Raw genomic sequence first — 12,952 nt, forward strand, 5'->3', positions numbered from 1 at the left:
TTGGAGTCAGTGACGAATTTTGGGTAGAGCTTATAGATGGAATCTACCATTATGTCGTTTAACGAAGGTAGCCCAGCTTCAGTTAACATATTCTTTATTGGAGATGTAGGGAAGGCGCGAAGAGAGCGGCGAACAGCAGTATGGTACGGAGCTGCTAGCATCTTAAGATTAAGTTTGCCATGATGCCCATATATTTCTAGTCCATAGCTGATAAGTGAGCGCTTGCACCAAAGATACTTAATAATACTTAAGCTAGAAAATAGTTTATCTCTTGTATGTTTACAATGATCTTTGAATGAGTACTTAGAGTCTAATACAATGCCGAGAAACTTAAGTCTATTTGTACAAGGTATATTTATATTATTAAAAGACAGTAAAGGAATAGTACAATTTCGTTTCTTACAAATATGTATCCATTTGGATTTAGAGGATGAGATTGAGGCGCCTGAAGAACGTGACCAATTGTATATGATAGATAGAATCTCAGTAAAAGATACCATAACCGAAGATAGATTAGAAGTTTTAGAAAATAGTAGCAAATCATCAGCGTAAATAAGATGGCTGACATTAGGAAATTTGTTAATGATGACACTAATTTCATCAAGTGCAATAATAAAAAGAATAACAGAAAGAGGGGAACCTTGTGGTGTTCCATTATCAATAGGAAAGGTAGAAGAGAGAATGTTAGAAATGAGAACACTAATTTTACGATTCGAAAGAAAAGATTTTATAAAATTGTATATACGAGGGCCAACTTTCCATTCAATAAGCCGTCTTAATACCACATGGATGCCAATACGGTCAAAAGCTTTTAAAAAATCTATCGAGAGTAACGATATGTGATTTCTGGAAGACAATGCTTCCGAAAAAAAATTATCTAAATGCAAAAGAGCGTCAATAGTGCCCTGCCCCCTGTTAAATGCAACCTGGTTAGGGTGGAGAAACTTATTCTTATGAACATACCAGGTGAGCCTGGATGCAATAACCTTCTCCATCAGTTTACCAAGGCACGGCAGGAGGGAAATAGGGCGGTAACTACCTACCTCGCAGGGGGGTTTACCTGGCTTCAAAATTGGTATGATCGAGCTCTTCTTCCACAAAACAGGGTAATCCCCAGTGCTATAGATGTTGTTATAATGTGATACAATACGGGAAAAAAAAAGAAGGGAGATGTTTTATGATGGTATAGGAGATCTTATCTATGCCAGGTGTTTTGCCACTAACAGTGGATAGAGCTGTGCGGAATTTAAGTAGAGAAAGATTAGCATCTAATAGCTTGGCAGAGGAAGATAGAGCGTTAGGAGGGAGATACGAGGATGAGATAATTGAACATTTAGTAGAATAAAATTGAGAAGGGAGACTAGAGTCAGAGGAGTTATTGAAATAATAGAGAGCAAATTCTTCAGCTATATCCCGTGGATATAGAAGTTTGCCTCGAGGTGAATTAATTGACGTGATGGATGAGGAAGATGGAAATCCAGTTAGCCTTCTTATATCCGACCAAATTTTTTTGGTGTCACAAGAAGAGTTAATGGAGGAAGTGAATTTTGGAAGCAAGACATTTTGGCTACTTTAGATGCACGTCGAAATAAAGCGTAAGATTTCTTGTAATGAATAAGATTGGTTGAGGTGCGATTACGTTTGAATTCATGCCATTTACGTTGTTTATATTGTCTTAACTCAGCTAGATCACTGTTCCACCATAAGGGGGTAGGCCTAACAGGTTTCGATGACGATACAGGGATAGATTGATTAGCTGCGCATCGAATAATTTTATGAATCCTGGAAGTTTCCTGATTGATATTGGAGGAGGGTGGAAATGAGTTGGAAAATCTAAAACAGGAGTCTTCAAATTTGACCCAGTTAGCTAAATCTGTTTTAAACAAGGATCTGGGCTTATAGGTCGTTAAAACACGGGAAGTAGAGATTTTGGTGACTATAGGAAAGTGATCACCCCCATGAAGATCATCTATTGGATGCCAAGAACATTTAGAGGATAGAGAAGAAGAAGAAAGGGTGATATCAATATGAGTAAAGGAAGAGTGAGTAGAAAAGTGGGTGGGGGATCCATCATTCAGAATAATTCCATTAGAAGTAAGTAAAAAATCTTCAATTTGACGACCTTTAGAATTAGCTGAAGGAGAACCCCAAAGGGGACTCCAAGCATTGAAGTCACCTGCTATAATATAGGGAGTAGAGGAAGAAGGAGTAAGATTATTAAAGTCGGTTAAAGAGAAAAATTCATTAGGAGGAGAATAAGCACAAATAATTTAAATTTTGTTTGCTAACTGGAGCTCTACAGCAGCAGATGATATAGAGGAAGTAGGGTAATAGGTAGAATGAGGCAGATTTCTTTTAATTAGGATTGCAATGCCTTGTTTACTATTGGTAATTTGGGGGAGGTTGTAGAAGTGTCCAATATAAGCTTTAGGAGTAGGGGCTATGATATTATGTGCAAGGTGGGTTTCATTTAACAAAACGACTGAGGGGTTAATAGTTTTAATTAAGTACTCTAGTTCAATATAGTTATTTAAATAACCATTCATATTCCACTGCAAGAGAGAAATCATGAAGGCAAGAAATAAAAGAAAGAATTACTAAGGGCCGGTTACTCAATGTCTGGTTAACACTAATCTGCGGTTAAACATCGTTACCGACGTCTTCGACTCCATGCATATAACAGGGAGTCGGTAACGTCGATAACGATGTTTAACCGCAGATTAGTGTTAACCAGACATTGAGTAACCGGCCCTTAGATGAAGAGGGTGGAGAGGAAAACTCGAGTATTAGGTGGGGAGAGAGGAATTTGTTGGGAAAAGGAAAGGCGAGAGACGAGCATTGGGGAAGGAGAAGGGGTGTTGGGTGACGAGTTATCAAAGTTGGTAACGGGGGAGAAGTTAGGGGATGGAGAGGAGTCTCCATTAGAAGGAGAAGAATTAGATGCGATGGAAGATTCATATTTTGATTTAATGTTGTTTTCAGTTTTTGTTGATGATTCTATGATTTGGTTGGATGTTTTTGTTATGTTTGCATAGGAATTAGCTTTGGGAGTAAACGGGATTTGGCTGTTATATTTTTTAATGGCTTCACGCATTGAACACTTATTTATAGTTTTAACATTGAGGATCTCTCTCATCTGTTGGAATTTAGGACATTGGTTCGATGAGGAAGGGTGGTTGCCTGAACAATTAGCACATAAGACTCTAGTGCAGTCTGATGGAGTATGGGGGGGGAAGTGTACACGTGGCACAGACTGGGGGATTATGGCAATGCTTAGCTGTGTGACCAATAGATTGACATACCTTACAACGCATAGGGTTAGGGTAGTATGGACGAACGTCAAGAATCCTCCAGGCGACCTCAATTTTTTCCGGGAGAGTATATTTATCGAAGGTTAACAAGATGGCGCCAGAAGGCTTACGTGTGCTATCAATAATTTTTGGAAAATTTATAAGCAGCTGTTACTCCTTGTTCCTTGAGGCCTTCAACTATTTCGTCTTCGGAAACGTGGATTAAGAAGGGCGCATAAATTGTGCCTTTTACCGAATTGAGGTTATTGTGTAACTTTATAGAAATATTTCCAACACCGGGTAATGTCTTAGCATTCAGGAACCTATCAGCAGCTTTCTTATTCTTAGCAAGCAGCAATAAGCTGCCATCACGAAGCTCAGAGATGACGTTGCCCTCACTGCTTATGGCTTGAATTCCTTTATGAATCGCAAAGCACGAAAAAGTTGTAATCGGTTTTTTATCATCAGATGATTTTATAATTATGAATTTCGGGTCATCCTTTTTCATGATCGGGAGTCCAGGGAAAGGGTCCAACTGCGTTAAATCAGGTTTTTTTCGTTTTGGTTTCGGGGACGTAAATAACAGGGCACACCTGTTCTCCCCAAGGTAGGTGGCCCCCGGGGCCATTTCGAACACACAAATAGGTATTTACGCACTTGGTTTTAATCTTTATTTTTAAACAAAAAATATATAAAGTCAGTTGAATGAAGAAAATAACTGTAACCGTAACCGTAATATAACTGTTTTTTACACAAAGTCTATAACGTTTATAAGATAGCGGGAAACACAAGAGCAAAATCAAAAAATGCAACCGTTCACTGAGAGAGCTAGTAGGTAACTGTTCAATTGTTTTATTAGATGTTTTGCCCAATAATGAGCAGCAAACAAATGAAAAAGTGAGGCGAACAATTTTACGCGATCGCAGCAATCACATATAAATACAGTATGCAAAATACTGTTTTCTCTTTCGCTATTTCAAACTATCATTTTATATTTTATAGCTTTCTTGCACTCCTCAAGATTTTGAGTGACTTGCAACCTTATGTACACAAAAAGTTCCATTCCTGGGAGCATAGCGAATGGACCAACATCGCTTTGGGAAGGAGCACCGTACTATTGCCGACGTTACCGACACAATGTTGTCAAATACATTAACTATATAAAAACATTAAAGTACGTATTTATACTTCTTAACATATTTTCCGTATTTTATTTAGGAATATACTTTAATAAACGCAATTCCTGGCTTAGCCAAAGAGCAAGAGACAACAACAGAAGGGAACCGGACTGATGAGCTGTAGCGAGAGGAGCAGGAACGTGATTTAACAACGTGGTTACACCTAAAGTTGCTTGCAACCAAGCCATAGCCATCGTGGTATTTACAGCGTAACGAGCACGTTTTGGCAAAATACATCTCTTTGAATACATCCATAGTAAGGAAACTGCCACAACAGTAGTTATTCCCAATATCCTGTGATCAAATTGGACTGTTGTCGGATTCTCCGTGAAATTCCTTTGCACAGGTTCAAATGATAGAATGTCGTCAGGAATCCACTTATCAGCCATTTTTGGAAAGGAATTGTATACTAATCCAGCATCTAGACCCGCAACGAAAGCTCCAGATATCGCCGTAAGAAATACAAGTCCCTTAGTCACATAAGCTAAGTTTTTCAAACGAAAAACGTTTTTTGAAGACGTGACAATATTCGCAGGTGGCATAAATTTTCTCAAACCTGATGACAAAAATAAACTATATATGATAAATGCGACGCCCAGATGTGAAGCCAATCGATATTGTGACACTCTAGGTACATCGTTTATGTCCTGAAATTTGTCCTCAAGCCCAGATTTGACCATAAACCAACCCATAAGGCCTTGTAGGCCAATAAGTGCTCCAAGTACTAAAATATATTTTTTAGTTGCATTGGTAAAATATCCCCGTCTCCAAAAATAAATAGCTGGAATAGCAAAAACAGCGCCAATCCCGCGTCCCCACATTCTATGTATATATTCCATCATATATATAAATTTGAACTCTTCTAAAGTCATTGACCTATTTTTCCTAAAAATTGAAGAAAATGTACCTAATGTAATAATTATTATCCAAAACAATTCAACTTACATCTTGAATTCAGGGAATTGCTGGTATTTATGGAATTCAGCTTTCCATTCATCCAAGTTTGATGGCTTTTTTTCGCCAAGCAATTTCCAGTTCACCATCGATAAGCCTGACTCAGTTAGCCTAGTTACGCCACCTATTTAAATGCAATTTTAAAATTGTAAATAAATAAATTCCATCTGAAGGGAAGTAAAACATACCTAGAGCCACTGCGACATACACCATACCACTACAACCAAGCAACCAAGCTCCAATAATTTTTTCACCCCTCCTCTGTGTGCTATTGCAGCGAATACTCCAAATACTCGTATTTAAATTAATGTCCTGCGATACATATATGAGAAAAATAAGAAGGTATATCGAACTACATAAAGTTGCCTTAATTCACAAAGGCCTTAATTAGCAAATTTTCTATTTTACAGAAGCAAAAAACATTAAAAAAAGTAGATCATAAACTTAAGATACTAACACTGTTTTTGATACTAACACTTTCCAATTTTTAGAAATAAAATGTATTTTAAGATAGCCTATCAAAATTTGTACAAAACGCAGTTTCGTAAAGTGCTGGTTAAGGTCTTTGTGAATTAAGGTAACGACGTGTACATATTATATATTAATATAAATTTGCGATATCAATTATATTTACCCACTAAACAAAGGCATCGGAATTTGTCGGAAATCAGACTTTTCAGAACTCGGTGCTGATCATGGTGGAATAAATAATTTTTATTTCATCATCGTTGTTTTCGGAAAAATTGGGAATTGTTTAGCTATTTGTACAACGATTTAGGGGTGGGGGCGGGGGGGGAGTGGGTGTGGGCCCCACAAATCCCCCCTAAACGAAAGAGGATTGACGCCGCTTTATGAAAAGTAGGGGAATTTTATATTTTTTGCAAGGAAAAAACAAAGTTAATCATGCGTCCGAAGAAGGGGGGCTGAACACCTTTCTGCGTAGGCGGCCTTCGGCCACGCTTAGGGATTATAACCCTTATAACCCTTATGTCTGTGTGACATAACTGGGGCTACCGTCCCAGTGATGTAACCTTGGGAAAGGATGAGGTAACTAGAATTCCCTTTCTGTGTGGTAAACCTGGGGCTGCCGCCCCAGTGATGTCTATTTTGGTTACTGGGTGTTTTATAAAAATATATTGTATATAAAAATGTATAACAAAAATTTGCAACAAATACCATATTTCCAACCGACATTATTGTTAAATTAGTGCACAGATTAAGTAAATTAAATTTTTGTAATAAAGCGTGAACTGTTGTCTACAAGTGTGTGTAAAAGTTTTTTGATTCGATTCACGCGTTTGGGCACAGCAACCCAAAATCGTTGTACAAATTCATAAACAGCACCCGAAAAATCTTTAGATGCGACGTAACGATTTCAGTAAAGAAAATCGAAACAAATTGGTTGGTGGGTATTTACGGATACCATAACCATTCTTAATAACATATAAGATGCGTTCCAAATGCTTCACGATTTGGAGGTTTGTACAGGAAACCGTTCCAGGTGACCATCTTCCACCTTTTCCTGTAAAACCGGCAAATCGTAAAGCATCTGGAACGCAACTATATGTCATTACGAATGTACATGTGTATGTACATAAACAAAGTTGAGTGAATATTTTACCTTTTGAAATCGGATGTTAAGTAAATGGTTACGTCGGTATAATGCACTCCGGCAAGCAGCAGTGAAAATTCCATTTTTGTTTAGAAGAATTCGTGAACACCCGAACATAATTTGAAAATTTATAACAAATTAACTAATTGACGTATTCGCTCATTTCACCATCAGCACTAGAGGTGCAAAACTATCGATGGCACTATCGATAGTATCGATGTTTTTTATTTTTCCCTACTATCGATTGTTTTTTGGTCCTATCGATAGTCCGACAGACATGTGATTCAGTATTTATTTTAGTTTTATTTCTTTTTTTCTTTTCATTTCTCTTAAACATCCAAGTTGAACTAAAAATTTGGTTGCTACTTTTTTAAAAGAGTAATGTCAAATTTCGAAAATGACGGAAAACCTTGCATCTTTTAAAATACCGCTAAAAACTGATACAAATTAATTTATACCAAAACTTTCAATATTTACCACCACTATTTACTATTTACGAAAAGGTAAATAAAAACCATTAATTCTCAGATAAAAAATGGTTTCCTCTTCTAAAATTGAAATTTACTTGATGAATGCCTTATATATGACGGAGGATATCTAAAACCACAAATATAAAATTTCAGTATGCCCAATTTTTTTCCATTTCAATTCATTTCAAATTTTCAATAACTTTACTTCTAACTTAACGGTTAAACAATTAAAAAAAGTGTACAGTAGTTTACAAGAATATCCAAACGTAGTTTCGAAATATATTCTTAAGGAAATCTTCATACGAAAATTGAGCGAAAACCATATAAATACGATACTATCGACGATATATCGATAGTTTTGAAAATAATATCGAAAACTATCGATGGTCTGACTATCGATAGTTTTGCACCTCTAATCAACACAGTATATACCATGATAAAAACATAGCAAGGTAGAACCGTTCTCTCAATTTGTCGGCCATGATTTGTTTTTGAAGTTTGCCAACATTTTAAAATCATATAAAAGTGAAAACAAAAAATTGAAATTGTTCGAAATTGTTGTTGCTTGCGATTGAAAATGAAAATGTGTGTGTGAGCTTGTGAGTAAATTTAAAAATTAAATTGTTTGGAAACGTCAAGAATTTTAAAAGTGACTCTCGGCGGTTCTACCTCACTATATTTTTATCATGGTATATACAGTAATAAACCTTTTTGAGTACTCCTCGGGGGTAAAATCTGATCAGGGTTGAAAATGAGAATGTTGATTCAGAGTTGTATACAAAATTACTGTGGTATGAAAGGGAGCAACAACCGTACTATGGCCGAGTGGCGCAAGTCATGAATGTGTAATAGTGCCCGAAACTAATTGCAAAAGTGTAAAAACATTGCAAATAATTGTCTATTATTATAGATACTAGTACAGATAGCTCATAGTTCATAGTTCAGTGTATAATAATTAATATTACACCGTACATGATAATGAACTGTTAAATGCTGAAAACGCTTGTAACTTGTAGATCACTCAAACTTGGGTGTGCTTAATGGACTGTCTGGGCGGATGCGCTGGCAGGCATTGGGCTCTGTATAGCTATACAAACCTTGTTTTTTTTTTTAATAAAAACTTTAATATATTCGGAAATTTAGAATTTTGCTTGATAAATTCACAAAATTTACGCTTTTCATAAAAATATAATCTTACAATGGACTTTTTTTATTTTAAACTTACGTTTAGAAAACTCCATTCAATGCTATAATTACGATTTGAGTTTTCCAGTTTATAAAACACAAGCGTTAATTACGTACTTAACTATTGATATTATTCCTCATTAAGCATGTATATCAGCATACATTAAAGATGAATATTATACTTCACCTACATTTTGTTCGTAAATAACACATAATTATGTATATTTTATCCTCGAAATGAACTTTTTCTAATCATGACTCGAAATTCCTCACAGTAAGTGTTGCCGTGCGAACAAAACGAAAGCGCTGCACACAACCCAAAAGTACTCCTCGGGGACCAAATGGTGAAAAACTGCGAGAAGGTTTATTACTGTATATACTGTGCCATCAGTCTCGTTTCTATCAAGGCGAATTTATACAAGGTCAAGGCGAATTTATAAATTCGCCTTATATAGGGTGATCGCCAAGGCGAATTTAAACAAGTGGTGTTGATGGCGAATTTAGATTTTCACCGCTGTACTTAATGTCAAAATAGTGTGTTTGTTGTAATATTAATTCGCCTTGTTTACAACAAACATCAACATCAACACCACCTTATATACATTCGCCTTGGACATTAAGAAGTACCGCGGCGAAAATCTAAATTCGCCAGTAACACCCCCTTGTATAAATTCGCCTTGGTCAAAGTGATGTGTTTGTTGTAAACAAGGCGAATTCATATTACAACGAACGCATCATTTTGACCAAGGCGAATTTATACAAGATGGTGTTGTAAAATCAGCTGATTTCTTCGCCTTACATGTATTTTGGTTTTGCTTTTACTGATTTGACAGCACACCTATCAAAAGCAAAAACAAAATACATGTAAACTTTAGAGCGAATTGAAATTTGACGTAACACCCGCTGTTGAAGACGGCGACCAATTTAAATGAAACGCACGAAATATTTATAACAATACAGTTTTGTATAGTTTTAATATCTGATGGATGTGGATAAAATTTGATCAGTAAAAAAGAAAATTCATTACAATCTGAAGCAACTTACTTATTCGTGCTCTTCGTGTGATTCGTTCCAAAAGAAAGAACCGGAAGCGTACAAACAATATGGCTACAAATTATGCAGAGTTGCATATAATAGTACATAGTTTTAGAAAAGAATAAATAAATCGATATCAAAGTATTCAGTACAAAGTGTTTAGCAAATAAACCGGTATTATCCAGAATCTAAGTTTTATCAGTAACATTCTCCTCTCCGTGATTCGAATCGCTGACGAGAGAATTACCCTTTACATCGAGTACGGCAATCTTTGATGCAGGCCGTCCTAGATTTCCCGCAGTGGTTTGCACCACCACTGACCTCACTTGACCATCCGCAGCCACTGTTGTCTCCAACACGATGCCTTTCTTCCACTGACTACGGCTTTCATTGTCGTCGCATACGATTACGACGTCACCAACACATATCGGTTTAACTCGTTTGAACCACTTTGCTGGTCTTGTCAAAGCCGGAAGATATTCGAGAACCCATCTCTTCCAGAACGTTTGCTTTAGCTGCTGTGCTACATTCCATTGCTTTCTCAAACACCCCATCTCTGGCACCTCAGCTGTTTGAACGAAGTTAGGACACCCCAATAGGAAGTTGTTTGGTGTAAGCGGTTCGTCGTCGATGCTCTCCAGCGGAACGTGCGTTAACGGACGAGAATTCACCAAATTCTCTGCTTCAATAAGGAGGCTTTGTAAAGTCTCCACCTGCGGAGCTCTTTCCTTTAATGTGAATTGCAGGACTCGCTTCACCGTGCGGACCATTCGCTCCCATACGCCACCTGCCGATAGATTTGCCGGAGCATTAAACAACCACTCGATACCCCTGCGACAGCATTCGTCCTCAATGCCCTTCTCAACCTGAACCCACATTTCTTTGCTAGCACCAACGAAGTTCGTGCCTCGATCGCTCCTCATACGACTAGGGACGCCCCTTCGATTAATGAAATTACGGCATACAACAATTGTGGCGTCTGTGGACAAATCCTTCGCTAGCTCTAAGTGAATAGCTCTGACCGTAAGGCATGTGAATATGGCTACCCATCGTTTTTCATGTCGACGTCCGATGGAAACCATGACTGGTCCAAAGTAATCTACGCCTGTGTATGAAAACGGTCTTACGAATGGAGTAAGTCTGTCTTTAGGGAGCTGACCCATCAATGGCGTTTGCGGAACAGCTGACAAATTTTTGCACAGCTGACAGTTTACTTTAATAGATCTTAACAGGCGGCGAATGCTTGGGATACAATACTTGCAACGTATGGCGGCAATCGTTGCTTCGAAGTTATGGTTACGAAACATTTCATGGTAATGTCTGACTACCATGCGAGAAAACAGATGACCTTTTGGCAATATTACTGGTCGCTTAGTTGACGCAGATACGCAGTCGGCGTAATCGATTCGGCCTCCCAGACGTATAACTCCTTCATCACCCAACGTCGGACATAATTTGTACAGTGAACTGTTTTTATTTACGGATGCACCTTTGCGCAACGTCTGCATTTCATCCAAAAACTTGACTTCTTGGACTAGGCGGCAAACCAGAACCTCAGTTTGTTTGATCTGAGGCCCTGACAACGAACTAGGTACGACAGAATCTTTGTTACATGCCAGGGCTCGAAACTTTATTATTGCAATTCGAACCCATGTCATTATTCGGAGAAATTTGTGTAAGTTTGTAAATTTATCAAAAGGAATTATAGTATCATCTATCTGTACTGTAAATAATGTCTTAGATCGCAACTCGAGATTGATTTCTTTCTCAGCAAAGTCATTTGGAGCAGCGGGCCAACAATCTTCATTCCACTTCAAAAATTGTGGTCCATTAACCCATTTACAGTTTGCGAAGAAGGTCTTTGGACGCGTCGCATCATCAGCCGGATTATCACTACCCGGCACCCATCTCCATTGGGGTACCTCTGACGACTGCAGAACTTCTGATATACGGTGGGCAATGAACTGTTTATAACACCTGGGGTCAGATCTAATCCATTGGATTACCGTTTTGGAATCCGTCCAAAATATTATCTTATTAGGCTTAACATCGTGGCCAGTATCAATGGCTTCCTTCAACCGCACTCCTAAAACAGCGGACTGTAGTTCTAGTCGTGGTATAGACAGCGGCTTAAGCGGGCTACACCTTGACCGCCCAGCGGTAAACACGACATCCGTTTTATTGTCATAGCTGATGCGCCAGTAAGCAACGGCTGGGAGTGCAAGCTCACTTGCATCAACAAATATATGTAGCTGAATGTCTGATTTGGCGTTGAAAAATTTTGGATGATAACATCGCGGTACCTTCAAACCTTATATGGTTCTTAAACCTTTGTACCAATGAAACCACTTCTCGTATATATCGTCCGGAATGGGCTCATGCCAATCCACGTTGCGTTGCCACAACCGTTGTAATAACACCTTTGCGCACTGAGCATTTCCCCCTTTCGTTGGCTTACGAGAACCATCTAACACAGACTTTGGCACCCTAGCGAACGACAGCTTGAAACAAAAGTAGTCCTATTTTGAACATTTGAAATTCATGCCAAGTACTTTCTCAGTTGCACCTTCACCCTCACATGTGCTAATTTCGCTTTGCGTAAGCGGCGCTGAACTACCACCAACAGCCTGCATAAGCTCGACGGAATTCGAAATTATATTTCTCAGTTCAAAACCCCCAGAGGCGTGTATTTCAATAACTTTCTTAGTGATTTCAGTCGCTTCGCCAAGTTCATCGAAGCTATCCATGTAGTCATCGACATAGTGGCGGTCGACGATAGCTTCGACTGCCTTAGGAAAAGTGTTGCGAAAAGCTTCAGCGTTCAAATTCTTTAGATATTGCGCCGAGCAGGGTGAACTAATTGATCCAAAGATCATAACACTCATAACGTACACGTCGGGTGACCGGTGGCAGTTCCCTCCTCTCCATAAAAAACGCTGAGAATTCTGATCTTCGTTGCGAATCAGTACCCTGTGAAACATTTCCCGAATGTCTCCACATAGGGCTACTTTTCCTTGACGAAATCGAAATAAAATTGTCAATAGCTCTAAGCAATTTTTCTGCTCTAATATCAGCATCGGATCGGACCATTGGCACTGATTTCACCTCAAAATTATCGGTAGCAAGATATTCGCCGATTCGCTTATTTAGTTCATGCTACTCCAACATTTCAATGTTTACATGACTCACAGTGAAATCAGTAGCACTTTCTTCATTGGACCCAAAAAC

General features: G+C 38.2%; 1 protein-coding gene across 1 annotated transcript; it reads right to left on the reverse strand.

The window, feature by feature from the left end:
* Positions 1–4,465: 4,465 nt before the first annotated feature.
* On the reverse strand, positions 4,466–7,239 carry LOC118744163 (cytochrome c oxidase assembly protein COX15 homolog). The gene is made up of 4 exons (XM_036476954.1): positions 7,044–7,239; positions 5,611–5,734; positions 5,414–5,546; positions 4,466–5,353 (listed from the first exon to the last, which is right to left on the reverse strand). Exons 1-4 carry the CDS (start codon positions 7,149–7,151, stop codon positions 4,501–4,503), a joined length of 1,218 nt encoding a protein of 405 aa, XP_036332847.1. The 5' UTR covers positions 7,152–7,239; the 3' UTR covers positions 4,466–4,500.
* Between the last annotated feature and the right edge of the window lie 5,713 nt (positions 7,240–12,952).

This window comes from Rhagoletis pomonella, unplaced genomic scaffold, assembly GCF_013731165.1.
Source record: "Rhagoletis pomonella isolate Grant_MI unplaced genomic scaffold, Rhpom_1.0 Rhpom_scaffold_00008, whole genome shotgun sequence".
In the NCBI taxonomy this organism is placed as follows: domain Eukaryota; kingdom Metazoa; phylum Arthropoda; class Insecta; order Diptera; family Tephritidae; genus Rhagoletis; species Rhagoletis pomonella.

Coding starts and splice junctions, on each gene's coding strand:
- LOC118744163 (XM_036476954.1), bottom strand. CDS start 7,151: ATGTTCGGGTGTTCACGAATTCTTCTAAACAAAAATGGAATTTTCACT. Junction 5,735..7,043: donor TTAACATCCGATTTCAAAAG/GTAAAATATTCA, acceptor TATGTATCGCAG/GACATTAATTTAAATACGAG. Junction 5,354..5,413: donor CAATTCCCTGAATTCAAGAT/GTAAGTTGAATT, acceptor TTCAATTTTTAG/GAAAAATAGGTCAATGACTT.